Source organism: Vipera berus (genome assembly GCF_964194415.1).
Source record: "Vipera berus genome assembly, chromosome: 12".
NCBI classification, from domain to species: domain Eukaryota; kingdom Metazoa; phylum Chordata; class Lepidosauria; order Squamata; family Viperidae; genus Vipera; species Vipera berus.
Genome location: NC_138215.1, coordinates 2734747 through 2754505, shown reverse-complemented (window position 1 = coordinate 2754505; position 19759 = coordinate 2734747). Strand labels below are relative to the sequence as shown.

At 48.0% G+C, this 19759-nt stretch overlaps 1 protein-coding gene across 1 annotated transcript in view; it reads right to left on the bottom strand.

Annotated features, from left to right (window-relative positions):
• Positions 1-1718: 1718 nt before the first annotated feature.
• Positions 1719-19759, bottom strand: part of ADAMTS7 (ADAM metallopeptidase with thrombospondin type 1 motif 7) — a gene marked incomplete at its 5' end in the record, with an annotated part of 43778 nt that continues 25737 nt past the window's right edge. The window contains 8 exons of the mRNA XM_081337004.1: positions 1719-3322; positions 11241-11400; positions 11490-11636; positions 12222-12395; positions 13494-13646; positions 14024-15667; positions 16147-16360; positions 16746-16872. Coding sequence (XP_081193130.1) covers positions 3159-3322; positions 11241-11400; positions 11490-11636; positions 12222-12395; positions 13494-13646; positions 14024-15667; positions 16147-16360; positions 16746-16872 — 2783 coding nt within the window. The 3' untranslated portion in view covers positions 1719-3158. The remainder of the gene's footprint in view (positions 3323-11240; positions 11401-11489; positions 11637-12221; positions 12396-13493; positions 13647-14023; positions 15668-16146; positions 16361-16745; positions 16873-19759) is intronic.

Genomic DNA, 19759 nt, shown 5'->3' with positions numbered 1-19759 from the left:
TCCAGATTCAGCCATAGTTTCATTCCATACAGCATTAACCTTGTGAACTCTCGGGCTTCCTCCTTCCGTTCTATATTCAAGATGGACAGTATTTAATATTTTATTGTTATGTATATGTAGGGGTGCGGGTCTATACATACGGTATGTTGTTTATAGTGTTTTAGGTGTGTGTCATGTATGTTTCAGTTTGACAGCGGGCAACTAAATTTCATTTTTGATGTGTGGCGTTGTGCCCACAGTAAAAAAGACAATAAAGATCATCTTATCTATCTTACGGTCAGATACCAAAGGCCCCGGTGTTCAGCACCTCATCCGGACAGGAATCCCTATCAAAGGGACAGCAAGAAATGTAGTTGAATCAAATAGGTAGCAAACCAGTTCTTAAAAATGTTAAAGTTAACCCAGGAGCGTGGAAGGTTGAACCAAATCTTTCCCTTTCTCTCGGTTGAGGGGATTATGGTATTCTGTTTTTCTGAGTTTTAAAGCCTTGCTGTTAAGTGCCTGTCCCTTAAAGGAAGCAAATCAGTCAATTGAAGTGAAGGGGGAATTCCCTGAACTGTTCTAACAGGTTCTGTATTTTTCATCGTTTTTTTCCCCTTTCAAAATCGTAACACCATTTCAGATCAAAAGTTCAGATGTTGGACAGTGTGGATGTCATTATACCTATCAGAGAATTTTGAAGGGTCTTTGTGACCCTGGCTGTGAGGTAGCAATGGGCTCTTTTTGAGCCCCTACCAACAGCAACGAAAATGAAGCTTTCCCAAATAATAATAATAATAATAATAATAGCATTGGATGTAATTTGTCATAGATGTTCTCCAGGAGTTTCATTCTGGCAATGCAATATACTCTTAATGTTTGATACGGCTGAAAGCATCTGTGGACTCCGTCGTTCAGACAAGGTGATTCTGAATACAGTCCTTAAACCAAAGGTGCAGAATGTTTTCTAGGCTCTCTTCTTTTGATGCAAGCTCTACCATAAATTCAAATATGGCTAATATGATTAGCATCCACTTATGTATCAAATAATTTTCTAATTCTATGACATTAAGTAACATTTGGTGACAATGTTTATAGTCCCTAGACGTCTTGGCTTATTCATTTCTGCTTTAAAGCAAAATGTTTTGGTGAGCCCCTCAAAATTTTAATCTCTCAGCTGAAATGGGCCATTCAGGCCACTGAGTCAGCAGCTGCTCAGGGCAGGAACCGGTTAACACACACCCCCCCCGATGGAGAAGATGGCCCAAAAGTGGGGCGGGCAGAGGGAGATCTTGGGGGATGGTGTCCACTCAGGGAAGGTGTATTAGAGGCCATTCCCTTCTATTCCACCCGCCATCTTGGCTCAAGAAGCAGCAGGGCTTGGTGACCTCCCAGGTTGATGCTCCTCACTGCTCGGCCATTTGCAAATAGGCAGGAGGGCAAACCTGACGTCTGTTACAAAGACTTGGCCAGGCTGCGGGGTGACACTTTTCAGGGAAGCAAACAGAGAGTCGGAGCGTCTGCACCATTAAAATCCCAAACACCAAGATGTCAAGTGGGATCTTTGAGAAACATCAAAATTGACACTAATTTTGAGCAGTTCCTGATTGACCTTTGCTGCCTTTCAAAGCCACGTGGGAGGAGTTGAATCTCACTGAGCGAACGCAGGCGCGATTCACTCTTACATTTGAGCAGATTGTGGTCACGCTAAGCAAGCACAGAGACTAAGACGAGACGGGTACAATTTAAAAATTTAACAGAAAAACAAAAATACAACAGGATTAGATGTAATTTTGCTATTGCAGTTTAACACACTTGAGAGCTACAGCCATTAAAAATTTAGAAAGGTATTACAATACTTTTGTCACGCTTCCGACGTATTTTCAATGTTTCTGATATGTTGATTGGGAAATTTCATCTTAGAATGAGGATGGCATTCGGTATTCAGAAGCAGACAAATTGGTCTCGTGTTTAAGGCCCTGGAGTTCATGGGCCCTTTCCCTTAGCCCTAGATAGGGGAGTCAAAACACACCCCAGAAGAAACCAGGGCAAATTGCTTCCACAGCCTGCTACAAATACTGCACAGCCCTGCCCACACAGCCACCAGGAGTCAAGAGTCAAAGGAACCACAGCCCTCTCTCCAAACAGGCAAAGCCATGCCATCCTTCCTTTAAAACAGGTGATCCTTTATATCACCTGAAGATTACACAAAGTTTGGATCTGTGGCCTGTGTAGACTTTTAAGGAAACTCCTGCACCATTTATCCAATTTCAAGGTGCAAGCAAGAAAGCAATGTATTTTTGCCAGTGTGGCTAACAACGAAATTACAAATGCAGAAAATGTAGATCCGATATCAAGTGTTCTTAGTCCACAAAGGAAAGTGAATAATGCTTTGGGGAGACTTGGTTGTGCAATGAAAGTGGGCAGAACAGTTGCCAGTCAGACTGGTTTCCCTTTAGTCCATCACCTGGGCAACTAGGCAGGCGGGCCTCTGCCCTGCACCAGTTACAGGCATCCTTTTGGCTTGCAAGTCTCAGGTGGCCCCAGATGGCAAGTCAGGTTGGCACAGGACTGCCAGCTCTGCTGGAGGACCTACTAACCCGCCCACAGCTGGAAACACCTGTCTCAAGAGCAGTAGCACCCTTTGTGTGTGTGTGTGTGTGTGTGTGTGTGTGTGTGTGTGTGTGCACGCATGCACAACCAGCACCGGGATATTTAACTTCACTGAAGCTCCTCACGTCTATAGCAAGAAAAATCTTTGTAGTTATAACCCAACCAAATGATTAAATTATATTCTGTGGAATGCTACATGCTCATTTGCATAAAATATAAAAATAGTTGGTTTTACTCTTTTTTAAAAAATCACTCCTCAGGAGTTTTGTGCTGGCCTGCCAACACTGAGTGACTATGACCAACTGTAGCACCAGAGATATTTCTGAGGTGGCTTCCAAAAGCTGCTTTCCTGGGGCCAGGTTGCCTGTGCCCCCGCCAGTTCTTTCCAGCGCTGTGGGCTCAAGGCTTCTCTCGCTGCCTGGAGCACAGCTCAGCCACAGGATTGAGCACCACACCAGGCAGAAAATATTGGTTGGTTTCTGAGCACTTGTGGAGCGAAGAGCTGACTGGCTGAAGTAGGTCTTCTCCAGCTCTCGCCCACCAGAGGTTCCTGGGCACGGAGGCATTCACTTCCGGGAGGAGCGCTCATCACCACGATCCCGATGGAGCAGGCCACGTGGGTGGCAGGTCTGGCAGCACTGGACACTGACTGCGGGCAGGTGGCACCTTCCCAGCCACAGCAGGGTCTGGCAGAAGCCGAAGGAGAGGTGGTCGCGCTCACAGATGAAGCCTGGGAAGGAAGAGAAGGCAGGATCCTCTGTAAGGGAGGACCAGTCAGCCCCCACGCCATGTCCAGTTCTCCCTCTCAAAAAGCACGCAGATGCTGTCTCACAACAGACAGATACGTGTGTGTGTGTGTGTGTGTGTGTGTTATACAACCTCACTGAGTGGCAAACATTGGTTTGGTTTACACCTATTTCTCATCTAAGTGGGTTAAGAGGTTCACCCAACCTACTGCCCCATCAATAACCCCACGAAGCATGTTGTGCAAACCCAATCAATCTCTGTATCTTTCTTCAAAACGGCAATAGCCCCAAGGACGAGGGTCTTGGTCCATATTGCTAATGACACTTAGGATAAACTCCCTTCGGGCAGAATGCCAGATAGCAGCCAGCTACTCTGCAAATGCAGGAGGAATGGGTTGGAGTCAGGTGACATCCAAACTGAATTTATTTAAATAAATAAGAGTCTAGCGTCCACTTCTGTGTCCCGTATTTTCCAAAGTACACTAATAAGCAAGAAAATGAATCAAATCATTATGAGGAATACTTGGATAAGCTCATCAAAACTAGAACGAACAGAAAGCATGTTATCAGGGTTGCAGAGCTAAACAAATTTGTTCTTTACTGCTCCAAAAGACAAGAACCAGAAATTTAGAGAAATTAAAAGGAAGCCAGTTTTGCTCGAACATCAGATGACGTATCATGGTGGAGGAACGTGCAGCTTGGGCTATCGGAGGGAGGGAAGAACGGGGGGGGGGAGCAACCGGTCAGGCTGGAAGCCGCTGAGGGTCCTGTCAAATTGCAGGCGCCTCCCAGATTACATCCAGGCCTGTGGTACTTAAGCACCTCAACACACCCTGAAGCCCTTTGGCGGACTCCTTTCCACCAGTCAGAGGCCTCACATGTCCCAGTTCTAGGCTCAGTGAGACGTGTGTGCATTGTCCCTCAAGAATGAAAACAAACTCGGGGGCCTTGCAAAGTCCGTGCAGGACTTCCATGGGTGAAGAAGCTGGGTGGCCTCTTCAGAAGCCTGAAAAGCTGCAATCGAGCTGGCCAATACAAGCAGGAGGTGAATCTTCCCCTCTGAGGAGGGCCTCAATTCCCGCCCCCACTCAGCCACAGAAAGGGTTTTTGCTGCAGGAAATGGGATCCAAGGGAGCATTAGCCAGGGGCTGAGCTGGAAAGTTTATTTTTCTCATTGAAAAGTGGCATCTAAAATGTCTGTTGTTTTCTAATCCATGGAGATTAGAAATCCCCCAGAGAGCAAAGGTTAGGCCCTTAAGCTTTGGTGGGCTGAATGTTGCCTTGTGTTTCACAAAACGCCCATCAGGATGTTGTCTTTTTCTATACTTTTTCTGTGCTATTCAAGTAAATGTTTGTTGTGTAAGCACTAGTTACCAGTACCAAACCAAAGCACAAAAATGCCCTCTGTCAGCAAAGAGCTTTGAAAAAGCAACAAATTCACTGCATAGTTTTTGGTTAAAACATATGACTGGTTTACACTCACTCCTTGTCAAGCAGTTCAACAACATACTGTGAGGAAGTAAAACTGAAGAGTGGCTAACATCTGGAAAAACCTACCTGATAATGAAAGATCCAGAAAAATTGGCAGCACCAGGCAACTACAGGCCAATTGCCAACAACTTTCAAATTACTAACAGGTGTAGTTGCTAATGCAGTCCAACAGACATCAAGCACACTGAAATCAAGAAAAAGGCTAGAAATGAATACATCAAGAGAGTGAAGATCTTAAAGTCCAAACTCAGTGAATATACCAAATTACACCTGGGCAATGCCAGTCATTAGATACCCAACTGGAATAGTGGACTGAACTCAAGCAGAATTAAAAACTCTGGATAGGAAGATCCAATTCACAACAATGCACTCAACGATATCGATAGACTCTATTTACCAAGGAAAATAGGTCCGTGTGCAATGTGGCAAGTATACTCGGAAGGCCTACTGAATACTGGAGAGACCAAATTGGCTTACAAGAAAGACCAAATGAAGAACAGAAAAGAGGTATGGGAGGATAAAGCATTACATAGCCAGTACATTTAAAAAATGTAGCAGGGAAAGCAGATAATAACAAGACCTGGCAATGGCTAAGAGCAGGAAAGTTGAAGAAAGAGACCGAGGGACTAATTCTGGCTGCACAAGACCAAGCCTTAAGGACAAATATAGACAAAGCCAGAACTGAGAAGACATCAACAGATAGCAAGTGCTGCCTCTGCAAAGAAGCTGAAGAAATAGCAGACCATCTAGTTAGCTTTTCAAGAAGATCGCCCAGACTGACTACTAAAAATGGCACGACAAAGTAGCAGCAAAGATCTGCAAGGAATATCATTTGCCTGCAAACAAGAACTGGGACTAAAAAATAGAGAAAGTCATACAAAATAAAGAAGCTAAAGTGCTCTGTGACTTTAGAATTCAAACAGACAGGTAGGTACCTGCCGTATAACACCCCAAACTTAACAACTGTCAATCAGAAAGACAAAAAAAAGCCTGGATAGTAGATGTGGCAATACCTGAAGACAGCAGAAGAGAAGAAGAAAAAAACTGGAGAAGATAGCAAAATACAATACAATAGAACGACTGAAAATGCAATAGAATGACTGTAGCAAAAGAAAGCAAAGGTAGTACCAATAATCATAATCACTTTGGGTGCAATCCCAAAACAACTGGAGCACCACTTGAAGCCCGTCAGCACTGACAAATTCACCCTCAATCAATTGCAAAAGGCAGCTTTACGTGGAACATTTTACATCCTTCGACAATGTCTTCCACCCAACTGAACATCCACATCTGCCTATCCCAGGTCCTCGGGAAGGACTTGGTAGGTGGAGAAAAATGCCAAATCTGGCTGACTGTGACAAACTTTTGATTTGTGTGATTAATGAAGTTTATGAAATGGTTGCATTATTGCAGTATTTGAAGTGATGTTTCTATGAAAGTAAATTGGTTCCAGTTCAACAGAAACAGGCAATGAAAAGATTTAAACTTATATATTTATATGTATATTAATGAAATATTATAGTAAAATATTTATTTATTTATTAAATTTATATGCCATCTTGCTGTTGCAGTGACTCTGCTTAGCTTAAATGGATGAAAATCTAATTTAAATTTATGGCTAACAAAGTCACAGAGTAGTTATAGAAAGCAAATTAAAAACAAAAGTAAGCTGTCGATTCAAACATTTTGACATCTTGTCCTATTTTAGTGTTGTGATGAATGTTCCCGTCATTCAAATAAAAAGTCAATTTCTTAAATGTTGCTGCTTTCCTCTGACAGAAGTTTTCTTTCTCCATTCTGTACACACAGAGATTAGCAGTGTCTAAAAATCCAGTGGCAACTGTGCATGCGCTAGCTTCACATTAACCTGAGTTTTCGGTTGCATTAAACATAACCTGGCATCAATTCAATTCATACCAAAGCAAATATTACACTATTTTAACTTGCACTAATTGTGACCTTCCCGTGACTCAAGCCCTATTTCTATTCACATTAATTTTTGAAATTTGCTGTTGGCCTTATCTTCTCCTTTATTTGTGTTACTACCACTGCCACTACTATTATTCCTCCTCATAATAATATCATAATAATAATGATCTTTTGCATGGTAAATAAGGGGGGACAGATCTTTATTAGAGCTGCAACTGCATTACCTGATGCCAAGGACTTCAACAGCTAATGTTCAATTTCAGCACAAGAGGTGTGATGAATAAAAGCAATAGCACTTAATCTTATATACCGCTTCACAGTGCTTTACAGCCCTCTCTAGGCAGTTTACAGAGTCAGCCTATTGCCCCCAACAATCTGGGTCCTCATTTTACCGACCTCAGAAGGATGGAAGGCCGAGTCAACTTTGAGCCAGTCAGGATCAAACTCCTGGCAGTGGGCAGAGTCAGCCTGCAATGCTGCATTCTAACCACTGAACCACCAAAGGCTCAATAAAACAGATGCTTGGGAGAAAATAATGCCCCGGTTATAGGATCCACATTTAATTACAAGCAGTCCTTGCTTAAAGTCCATTAATTCAGCAATTGTTCAAAGTTACGATAATGTTGAAAAAAATACTTATGTTCAGTCCTTGAACTTATGACCAACCGAGTGTTCCCATGGTCACCTGCAGCCGCTGCCCCTGCTAACCTCTCTCCCCCTCCTCCTTGGCAAGACAGGGATTTGAGGGGGGGGGGCTGGGCTTTCCTGTCACCGCGCTGGGGTGGCTGGTTGCATCACGGCAAAAGGGCTGCCTGCCGCAGTGCAGCAATGGGGCTACGTGCTGCAGGGTGGCATCATGGTAGCTTCCTGCATGACAGGGCTTGAAGTGGCAGTCCTTGGCAGTGGTGCGGACGGCCACAGCGACCCTAGAAATGTCTTAGTGGCCTGGGGGCAAGAGTGCATAGAGACTGCCCAGCGCTACATGCAGTGGGGCCTAAAGGGCAGAGACAGTGGGGGGAGCCGCTGAAGAGGAGACAATCCCTTCCCTTGGAAGAAACGAAATTCTCATCTGGGCTGGGAGGGACTGAGCCAGGAATGGCTTGGCTTGGTGGGGGGGGAGGGGTGTCCTTGGCTAACGACTGCAAGGGATTCAATGACAGCAGTGGGGACGGCCCAAAGGCATCGCAATGCAGGGGAGTCACACGGCGTTGCTGGTTCCAATTGGGGTCTTTAAGTTGGGACTACTTGTACAATTTTCGGTGCAATGTGGCTCCTCCCTACAATAGGGCATCTTCTTGCCTATGCCTGCCCAGGGGTACCGGGCCAGCAGCGGGGGCTTCTTCTAGTCACACTCGGGGGGGGGGGAGGGGGAGGGTCCGACCACACCCCTGAGGGAAAGGATGAGGCTACCACCTGCCATCATCCAGAGAAAGCCCTGGATTGCCCTGGGTAAGGACGAGTGGCCAACCAATGGGTCCTCCTCAGCAGTTTGACCAAAGGAAGGGAAGGTCCATTCAGAAAGGGCAGGAGGGCTCAGTCCTTTTACTGGGATGGAAAGTTAATGGGAACAAAAGACAACAGGAGGAAAGCAAGCCAAAACGAGCTGGGCGACGAATCTGAAGGAGCTTCTCTGAACCGAGGCAGGAACGCCAAAGAAACGGCCCACGGGAGGAGAGCAACGGAAACAAAGGAAGGCAAACCCTCCTCACAGCGCTGGGAATGCCCTACATGCAATGAAAGCAAGAGGCATCGATGCATCGAGCCTTGCACTGGTGGACTGTACTAGCCGACCTTTAAGCCTCCGCTCTTCACATTCCTCCTCTCCTTTTTCCCAAGCATTCCCTGGGAAATGAATCTATTCTTGTGTGCGCAAAAACCCCCCGTTGGTGTGTATGTGAGACCCTTCAGGGACTGGATGGAGTGAAGCAGAGCCTCCATTTCCCACACTGCTCTTCTGCATACAGGGGGCCTTTGCTACCGTGCCGCCCCTCCGTGCCTTCCTGAGACTCCCGGCCCTCCCTTTCCTCAAGCCCTTCAACTCACGCCCAAACTACTGAAGGCAACACACTCTTGCACAACCTCAGAGTCAGAGGTCGTTCATCACAATACTCAGATCAAGCAAAGAAGCTGATCAGATGGCAGGAACTGCCCTCCAGCCAGAGGCTGGCAAAGTTATTGGAGGGCTGCCACCACTGTGCCGGGCTTTTCTCCCTCAGGGCTGCATTGCTGGAGCTGAGGGATTCTTCCCTCAAAAATGCTGGGCTGTGACTGATCTGACTCCTCAGACAGATCTGCAAGGACATCCAGAAGCTGAAGCAGGCCACGGGGCGTGGTATTTGGACCCCAGAAGATAAAACGCCTCCCCTTCTTTGCTGTAGACAGAAGCCGCACAGGTTTTGCCCTGTGATGGCGGTGATGGCGGCCACAGCAAGATTTTCTGTTTTTCTGCTTCTATAGCTGAAGGCCGCACAGAGAATCGCTTCTGGGAGCTGATCCCAGCTGCTTTCTGCTCTCACTGAAACAAATTCTCAGAGATTTATTTGTTTTTCGCATTTCTGAACCACCCATCTCCCTCAGAGAGGGATTCTGGACAGCGTACAACAAAGCTGCTTCTTATCTGATGACCTGCGTAAGATTAATCTCAATTATTGTGTCATAAATTGTACCGATTGGCTATTGTTTCAGTTTTGGACTTCTAGGACACAGCAACAAAAAAATGGGAGGAGGCCGCAGTTCATAACACTTTTCTTCTCAGTTACATTATAAATCGCTTGTCTTTCAAGTCTTTCATCGTAGACAAAATTACCCCGTTTCAATTCAGCAGTAATTAATCGCAATCACTCCTCAATGCTGCACAGTTTGGGGCACCGTATTTTAGGAAGGAGATTGACAAACTGGAATGTGTCCCAAGGAAAGCAGTCCAAACGTTAACGGGAGGTGGGAGGAAAAACTAAAACCAAACAGTTAGAAGTGGTCAGCTCCCGCCAAGCCTCCTGTCCTGGAGAAGGTGGGCAGTGTGATTCCCAGGGGTTCCAGAAGTCAGGACAAGTGGTGGCAGATCTGAAGCAGATGTTGGCAAAGACTGGGGGAAGCAGTTCCCAATGGAAAGAGCTGTGTGCCAATGAATAGACGCTCTTTCCCCGGAAGGCCAGGCGGCTGTCACAGGATGCTGTGTGGTGGGTTCCTGCCTGGACCGGGCTTGATGGTCTCTGAAGTCCCTCCCAACCTTTACCTTCTATGATTGCCTAATCTGAATAAAATGAACAATTTGAAAACCAGACAGATTCTGATCGTGCCTCGGCATCTGTGAGAAAGCAAGGTGTCTTGGGAGAAGCCATGTGTGAAGGAAGCAAGCTGGGGCAGTCTATTCTGTGCCTCAGCCTTCCCCAGATGGGCGTCCTACGGAGCATGTAGGAACTGTACCAGTTCCCCTGAAGAATCATACTGAAGGGAAGGGTGGACTCACACATCCAAGGCAGGGGTTCAAGACAAAGCCTCCCCGGCAGACGGCTGGTTGTCCAGTCTCCATTTGCACAAGCATCCGGTGAAGGGACATCCTCACCTCTCCAGCCATGGGTTCCACTGGTCAACCCCCTCCCCCAAGGGACTACAGGCGAGTTAAATCAGAAAAATGACATGGTGCTTAGGAAAGAACCCACATGCTGGGATCGTGATCTAACCAATCTTTTCAACCAATGGCCAGCCAAAGCAACCAGTCCCACAGCTGAATGCTCAGCCTCCTCTCTTCCCTCCATCGCCAGAAGCAGAGGGCCTGGTGGTGAGGTCTCCTGGCTCTGCCCTCCGCTCTGTCTGCAAAACACTCGGATGGGGCCGCTCTTTACGGCATTCCTGGTGGAGATAAAACCTTGGAACGCAGCCGGAGGAAGGGGCCTGTCTTGGGTTTGTTTTCTGAACCAGCAGGACCCACTGAGGCCCAGGAAGGAGAAGCGGCTGGGTTACCATATCAAAGCCTGTGAGAACAGAAAAGCCTGCCCGCCAGCAGAAATGTGAGTCAGGGTCGACCTGGGACCTCCCCCTGCTTGGACATTTGTCTCAGATCTGGGGGCTTACAGAGGCCAGAGTCCAGCTGTGGGCAAATGAGTCCATCGGTCATTTGCAGACAAACAGGTAACCAGGCCAGAGGTAGTCCTTCACTACCAAGTAATTAGCCATGAGGCTTAGAGAGGCCTTATCTCAAAATCTGCCCAAGCAAGCAGCCGTGCCACAGGCAAACCTTTGCCACGAGTTTCACTGATGCCAATCTGGAAGCTGCCCTGATGCCATAAAAAGACCTACCAGTCACCTACATGTGGAACAACTGCACACACAACCAACACGGGTACCCTCCTTATTCCGAAGGCACCTCACAGGCCCAGCCAGAACCTCTTGGATAATTGTCCAAACAGCCGAATGCCAAGCACTGCCCTAATAAGGGGCTCCGGGCAATTCAGCCACGAGCAGCCACCCAAGATGCCCACTTACTTGCTTCGCTGTCAGGACAGTCCTGGGAATTGCATCTCTGGTTGTTCTCTGGCCACGGTTCGTGCTCACACAAGCTACTGTCTTCTTCTGCCTGCCCGGTTTTTGTGTTCAGGCACTTCACTTGCCTCCTCTGGATGCCCTCGCCACACGTGGCCGTGCACTGCAGGGAACAAAGGGCTCTCTGAGCACCCGCTCGCCCTGCTGTGAGTGCCCAGGGAGGCTGAGGCCCCATCAGGGAAGGGGGCTTACCTGCCCCCAAGATCCCACTCTCCACTTGGTGCAGGGCTGGGTGTTGCACAGTCTTGTACTGTTTGGCCGGAGGGCTGGGTCACACCTCCCCAATCCGGGACACGTCACCAGGCGCTCTTGCTCACCTCCTCCACACAGCTCAGAGCACTGGAAGGGTGCAAAGAGGCTTTCAACTGAGAAGCCGCTGGAATGGCCAGGCATCCTGGTGCTCCCTTCCTGCTAAGCCATCGGTGGAGCTCCAGGCCCTGTGCCAATCTTCAGCGGTGGAGCAAACGCAGCCAGCCCCCCCAGAAGTAAGCAAGCCATGAACTGCTGGCTTCCACTGAAGACATTCTGGAACTGCAGGAGCCATTTCTTCTGCAGCACCTGAGTCTCCTTCTTGGAGATGCTGGGCTCCAAGGCTGATATGGGGAAAAAGCAGGAGGATGCAGTGGGCTTTCCTTCAGACGGATTCATTGCCCAGCAGAACAATAGCTGTGAGTCAAAGCTCTAGAATGCCAAACACTCTCTCTCTCTCTCTCTCTCTCTCTCTCTCTCTCTCTCTCTCTCTCTCTCTCTCTCTCTCTCTCTCACACACACACACACACACACACACACACACAGAGCATCCCAGCCTGTCCAATAGGCCAGCTGGCTCGTACATCAGCTGCATGTGTTGGGGGACAGAACTAGCGAATAAGAGTTCAGGCTGCATTCGGAGTCTTCCCCCACTTCCAAAGACATTCGGCTCACCTCTCTCCAGGTGGAGGTGTACCAACTCAGACACGGCTTGGTGTGGCACGGCAACTGTGTTGGAGGCTTGTATGAGGCAGTCTGGCAGTGAAAGGGTCGCAGAGGTCGCTGGCCCCGTGTATCAATGCAGTGGATGCCCCGAACCTTCACACCGCCTCCACAGGTCCTGGAGCACTGGTGACAAACCAGAAAGAGCACAATCAGAGCAGAAAATGACCCACGTCTTCTGAGGTATTGCACAAAGCAAAAACCTGGCCACCAAGAAGAGAGGTCTGCCTTAATGCCAGAAATCCACTGATCCTCAGGGATACTGATAAAGGCCATCCGGTCCAAACTCTGCTCAGTGTTGGATTTACCATAAAGGGTGGAAGGAGAGCAGTCCTGCAGATGGCTGCCTCAAAAGAATCCCCTTCCTCTGGAGGCCACTGGCTCCCCCAAAAACCAACTTTATGGAAGTTTCCCAAAAGGGCTGGTTGGAAATTGCTCTTTTGCCATTTCTACCTCCTATTTTTAGGCCTCCCTTTGGAAATAACCAAAAAACATGTATACCGGTTCCTGTTTGAGAAATCTTCCAATCCTTTAGGCTGATTCTCACCTCAAGTATTTAAGCACCTGGTTCGCAGCCAGAATCTCCAGCTCTTGCCTCACAGACAGTAGCTAGTTGGCTAGTTAGATCCTCATTCTGGATACAATCAAGGTTTACCATTTCCCCTCAGAATTGGACCTAATATGTTTCTCTCCTGAAATACTGTTTTTATCAAGTAACGCCTTTGCCCACGTCCATTGAAACAAAGTAAAAGAGAACAACCGATGTGCATCTCGGTCAATTGCAAAGCCATTTCTGGCCAGAAACATTTGCTAGCACCCTGGATGATTTTCCACATCTCCCCTCTTGTCGATGCCAGAGAAGAAATCAGGGAAAGCCCTGTGAAAACATCTTCTCTGCTCAGAAAACACCCGTTTGCATGATTCGCTGGCAATGCTCACTCAAAGAAGTGCTGGGGGTGGACAGGAGCAGGACGGAACATCAAAGAGCCATGAGGACTCCCGATCCTGAGTAGCTTCTCTTCACAAAATCTACCCCTTGCACTCAAGATCAGAAGGGAGGGACAGTTAAGCTAAAACCCACATCAACTTACAAGTACAATAATCTTGGCAGAGAGCCTAGGGCAAAAGGAAAAATCCACAGGATGAAAGGATGCACACTCCCATGCACAATTAATCAAACGTCTGCCCCCACATCAGTCTTTGTTTGGGTTTAGGTGTGTCTACCTTACTCCATTTTCCAATGTGCCACTTGGAACACGGCCTCAGATAACATCGCCGGGCAGGAGTGGGCTTTGTAGTCAAATCACAGTCGTTCTCATTTCCGGTGCTGCAGTACACAACCCTCCAAACAGCCCCAAGGCCACAGGTTGTAGAGCACTAGAAGCAACAGGAATCCCGTCACCCTCTTCCCTTTTCCAAAAGGAAGTCACGCCGCCTCTCCTTCTGGCCTCTCTGGGAAGCGCTGAAACACCAGCTGCACCCCCTCCCTACAGACCCCATTCTTACCTCCTTTTTCCCCGGCCTTCTACCAGTCACAGCTGGCCAGGACATTGTTTGGACAGGTTTCAAAGCCAAGTCCCACAGTCAAGACAGAATACTGTATTTCCGCAGCCCTACCTTTTTTATCTTCTAGCTTTCTATCTTTTGGGGTCCGCAAAATGACCCATGAGGCAAGGGAGAAAAGGGGAGAGGCACAATGATTGGCCGGAGATCTGCCCACAGTGATCATAATCTTGGCTTTTCTGAGAACTTACCCCACTCCAGTTTCCAGCTTCCCAGCTAGCATTGAGAGCAGCGATTACAGCAGTGGCAGGCGCAACAGAAGGCACCACCTTATCTCCTGGTTCCTGAAACCTCGGCCCAGGCCCGCCAGCGCCTTCTTTACCACTGGCAAGCAGCACGTGGGGAGGTGGACTTTCACTTCTGCCTCTGGAGAATTCCCGGTCTTCAGTTGAAGGCATAAGCTTAGTGTCCAAATCTGTCTTAATCTTATTAGATTGCTGCTGGTTTGAGGGAAGCAATGGGGAGGGGGGAAAGTTAGGAAAAGGTGAGCCCCAATTCAAAGAGTTTGATTCCGTTGGTGTCTGGGGTGTCAGAGTGTCTAGGTGGCGAAACGTTCTGCTGAACCCCGACAACTGGTATGCAGACGTGGAGGAAGACGTCCCTGACGGAAGCTCGGGGGCCCTCTGGAGAAGGTCCCGTCCTGAGGGGCTGCTCATCTCTGCATCCAAAACAGAAGCAGCCAAGGAGGCTTCAGCAGAGGGAGAGAGTTGATGGGCCAGGTGGCCGGGTGCCCCAGTTATTCTTGCCGTGGTCGTTGCAAATGAATTTACCAGATTTTCTTTCACTCTATAAGCAGTAGCTGTATTACCTTCACCATGGACAAAGGCTCCGTCTCTATTGCTCTGCTTTCTGCTGGTTTCTTCCACCAAATTATTATCGCTGCTATCACTGAGGTCAGGAAACTTAATGTCCTGCATCCTTCCACCAGGATTTTCTGTGCTGCTAAGAGTACCAAATTCACTTCTCCAATAGTTGTCCTTGGTAGAAGACATTGTTGGAGTAACTACATCCAAGTAAGGAGAGCTGGTGGAGGAACCAGGTCTTGCAGTGCTGTCTTTCAAAAAAGTATTTGCAAAAGGAGGTTCTTGAGTAGCACCACCCAAAACCTGGTTGCTGCTCTCCAAAGGAGGGGACTTCACTGTTGAAATGGAGGGGTGATCGTCTGAAAGTGATGGCTGGAAGTTTTCCCGATGAACTGAAGAAGAGCTGGCAACAACTGGGGTAACAAAGGGATCCTGTAAAGTGCCAGATGTGCTGCTGCTCTGAACGTTATCGTGCTCCTTCTCATATTCCGGCTCAACAGTGGGAGAGGTGGAGCCTTGATTAGCCAACCTGACTTTCAGGTCTGTGGTGGGGGAAAGATCAGGAAGCGTTTCTTGGGGATCCGCCTCCATCTTGTGAAAATTCTTGGCCCCAAAGTTGGGCTTCAAGTCTTCCTTTCTACTGTTCTTTTCCTCAACCAGCTCATAAGCCAAATCCTCATGAAAATTGATAAAATTATAATCGTAATAAAAGTCATCCACAAACACATTTCCCTTCTTATGGTTGTTGGGGGGGAGAACTTCCTCTGCAATAACATTTTCAGATTTGGGAGCTGAAGGACTAAATTTGGGGGCAGGATAATTGGGGATGAAGTCGATTTCGTTAAACAGTTCCTGGCTTGAAGAGCCACTTCCAGACCAGTCGGGAGCACCGCCCTCCATCCTACTCCAGCAGGGTGGGGCCCAGCAGTCGAGCTCAGCGGCTGGTCTTTCTGCTGGATCACACTTGGCTCTGGTGTCCGTGGGGCAGACAACGGGGCGCCTTCGGGTTCCTCTCCCACAGGTCACTGAGCACTAGAAAGGCAAACCAGAGGAATTCCAAAAATGAGCGGCTGCTAGGCGAAGGCCCTTGCCAGAAGCAGGAAAGACTGGGGGGGAACACAAGCTAGCCTCCACCCTCCACTTTCAGAACTTGGGGCTTCAGAATTAACCATGGTCTACAGAAGATAAAATTTGATTGTGGGTCAAGGAACGACTTAAAGAAATGTCTAGCTAAGGATAGAGAATTAAGACTAGAAGAAGAAAGAGGCTGCTTTGCTGAGGGAAAACAGGGAGATTTGCAGAAGTTTAGCTGGTCTCACAGTTCAAAACCAGCGATGATCAACATTTTGCCAAAGTGGACATCACGTCCTGTCTTGGAAGGGGAGGCTCAAGAGCAAAAAGACATAAAAGAGGCCCAAAGGGCTACGAGAAAACCGCCAATTCCCACCAGGCCTCTGTCCTTCTTCCTGACATCCCAAGGTTCCTATAGCTTTGCAATGTGATTCTCTCACCTTTGACCAGTTGCCCATGACCCACAGTGCCAAGCAGAGGACTTCGCGGTTGCAAGCGGCTGTGGTCTCTGGTTTGGTGAGATGCTGGCACTTGTCGGGTGGTAGAGCTTGCTGCTCATCCAGGGCCACGCTCTGAATACAGAGGACAGTCCTCTTCATCAGTCCAGAGTCACCACAGGTAGCCGAACATGCCTGCCACTCACCTGCCCACCACCTGTGGAAACCCACAGAATGAATGATGAAGTCACCACAACATCCATTCTGGACCCATACAGGACCTTTTGCTATATCCCGGACTGAGCATATGCAAGTCCCTGAACCTGTCCTCAGACGTCCAGGGGGTAACGTGGTCTTTTGCTGTCTGAGACCCCTTTTGGGGGAGTCTGTGGCTGGCTTGTTCATGAAGATGGGCTCTGCAGGCACAGAGCCGAGTGAAGTGCTGCCATAGAGGCCCAGCCTCAGGTTATGGCTGAGCCCCCAGCTCTGCAGAACTGGCAGAGTAGCATTCTTCTCCCAGACATTTGTTTTGGGGCAGAAGTTTTCCTTTCAATGGTGGAGCATCCTAGTTTGAATAGCTTTGGGCAAGCCCAAGAGCTGACCTGGCTGGACATGGTTCCTTGTTGCAATTCCTTCGCTTGTCATCAGGCCGGCTAAGAGCATCGCAGTACCGCTCCTCCACAAACCCAGCGGCTTTCTCAAGGCAACGCACCATCTGTCTCTGGACCCCTGAGGGTAGGAGGAGAAAGTGCTTAGAGGGAGGGACTTCATCTGCGCACATGCCAAGGGGCAAGGATACATGCTGGGCATGGCTTATCTGGGGATGGAACAAAATCCTTTTGTGTTGGGCTGTGGTCCTCACCTGTGAGCAAAAATCAGAGAGGAATTTGAGTTATAAACTTGCAACTTAATTCTCATTTCAAGTTGAACCCGAACCGAGTTCAGTCGCAACTTGGGATCCCTCTGCAAGTGTCCAGACATAAGTGCTTTTGCATGTATGCTGGGTTACACTCCATTCCTTTGTGGGTCTTAAATTCTGTCTCACCCTTCCCCGCACTTTGTTACTTCAGCTGCTCCCTAAACAGAAGGCAGGGACTAAGGTCCACTCAAGGGTTTGCTTCCCATACCCACTGCGAATGGCCAAGAGCCTCGAAGCAAGGAGGGAGCGGTCCCAGAAGGTTGGAGTCAAGCGACTGTTCAGACGAACGTGAACTAGACATGTACAGACGTAGCCTGGATCATTAAACAATATGCATTTAATAAACCATATAACTTAAACTTAATAAATTAAATTTATTAAATAACCCAGTTACAGGTAATAGACTCTTTCTCATTGTTGCCTACCTCACACACTATTTTCAACCCCCAGGCAATGTCCCCGCACTTCTCCTTGAATTGGAAGAAAATCATCATGAAATCAGGGAATCGGCGCCAGGGAAAAGCAGAAGGCACGTCGTGCCTTGAGCTTTGGTCCCAGCCCAGCTAACGTGTCTTCTGGGGTTTCAAGAAAGGAGGTGGCCAGAGACGATCTGGACTAAGCAGGCATGGACAGAGAGCTGGTTGAAAAACTCTCCCGGGAGAGTGGGCCAGGGACTCCAGGTCAGACGGAGGGAATATTAATTGGAGCAACACAAGGTTCTCTTTTAATCCCTCTGCTGGTCCGCATAATTATAAATGACTCTCGTTAGGAGTTAGAAATTATGATCATCAGTTTTTGAGATGAGAGGAGGACAGGGGAGGCAACATATTTTTGGACCACCATAGTCCAGCATCGTCACCACTAACCAAACTAGGTCTTTTAGTCCAGCTTGTAAACAGATTTACTACAAAATAAACCCATTACATCCGAGTTGGTCTTAAGTCTTCCAGAAAGCACACAAGGAACAGATCTGTGAAAAAAATGCCAGTTCAGGGCCCAAAGCCAGTAGTGAATCTTGACGCGCAGTCAGGGTCTCTCCAGAGGAATCAGCTGCCATCATCTCTTTGCTGGTCTCCAATGAACAGGGCTATGCCAAAGAAGCCCCTTCCCAACCCAGACCTGGGCCAAGCCCTGCTTGCTGCTGAGCACAGCTTGCTGGGCTGCTGCTGCTTCACTGACTAGGAAGATTTGCTGTGGGGCACCGGCTCTGCTGCCCGCTGCCATCTGCTTCTCGATAGATGCATCTGACAAAGGCCTCTCCTTCCACAAATGCTTCACAAGGCAGCCCTAACAGACACACACATCCCTAGAAAGGGAGAACGCACGTTGGCCCAGTGGACAGGAAACGTCCTTGGGGGGTCACAATGTTGGAGAAATCTCCAGTAGGGAGGCAACCAGCCAAATTCTGATGTATTTTTAGCAGCTCTTATTGCTGGCAGGAAACTAAAAAAATCTGCTCGGCTGGCAAACATCCCTTTTCAGCTCAGCTCAGCTAATGAAGAAGCGGTTATTTGCCCGTCTTTGTCCTGGATCGAAAAAATATGCATCCATTTCCTTTCTAGAAGGTGTAAACAACTATTCCTAGTCCTGAGAAGCTCCAAATACTTTGAGTCATTTCTCTCAGGCTTTGTAGCACCACTGCTGGCTTTGGTGGCCACGTCTTCAGCTGAATCACTGCAGCCTCTGCTAACTGTATCCCAGGTGCCAAAAGCTGCCCCTCAATGGGGGGGGAGGGGACACAGGGTCTTCGCTCTGCCTATGGCTAGACTGCGTCCACTCAGCTTGTGACTGGATGGCTGTCAGCAGCAGTCACTCCCCCCTGGAGGCTAATAATTCCCCCCAGGACTTGCAGGAATTGGATCCAACCCTTTTGTAAAGCCTGCTGGCCAGCTAGGCAGCACCACATCTGGTGGTAGTGAATTCCAATGCTGAATTTAAACGTTGTGCAAAAAAAAGAAAAAAACACGCTTGTCCTGATTCTTTCAGGGTTCAGTTTCATTGGTCCCAGTAATTTGGAAGTGGGAAAACAGCTTCTCTATTTATTTATTTATTTATTTATTTAATTTTAATTCCATTTATATCCCGCCCTTCTCCGAAGACTCAGGGCGGCTTACAAGCTTAGCAGTAGCCTTCATTCTATGTATATGCCTGCTTATTAGGGCTTTCACACACACCCCAAGCGGCATTATTACAAAGTCAGCTTAATTGCCCCCAACAATCTGGGTCCTCATTTTACCTACCTCGGAAGGATGGAAGGCTGAGTCAACCTTGAGCCTGGTGGGACTCGAACCTGCACTAATTGCAGGCAGCTGGTGTTACTTAAGGAGGCATTAGCCCACTGCTCCACCAAGGCTCCTTTTACACCATGCATAATTATATACACCTTAATCATTTCCCCTTTCAGTCACCTCCTTTCTAGGCTAAACAGCTTTTCTTAAACCTTTCCAGCTCCTAGATCATCTTGGTTGCCCTTCTCTGAACCTTCTTTAGCTCCACTATATCCTTTTTGAGTTGTGTGACCAAAACTGGACTCAATATTCAGATGCAGCTGCACCATCAGTTTGTATCAGGGCATTATGACACTCGTTTTCAGCACCATTTCTTATTAGCCCTGGAATGTTGTTGTCTTTTTCACACCAGATACACACCCTGTCAACACCTCGGTTGAACTCTACTGCTAACCAGTCCAGGATCTCT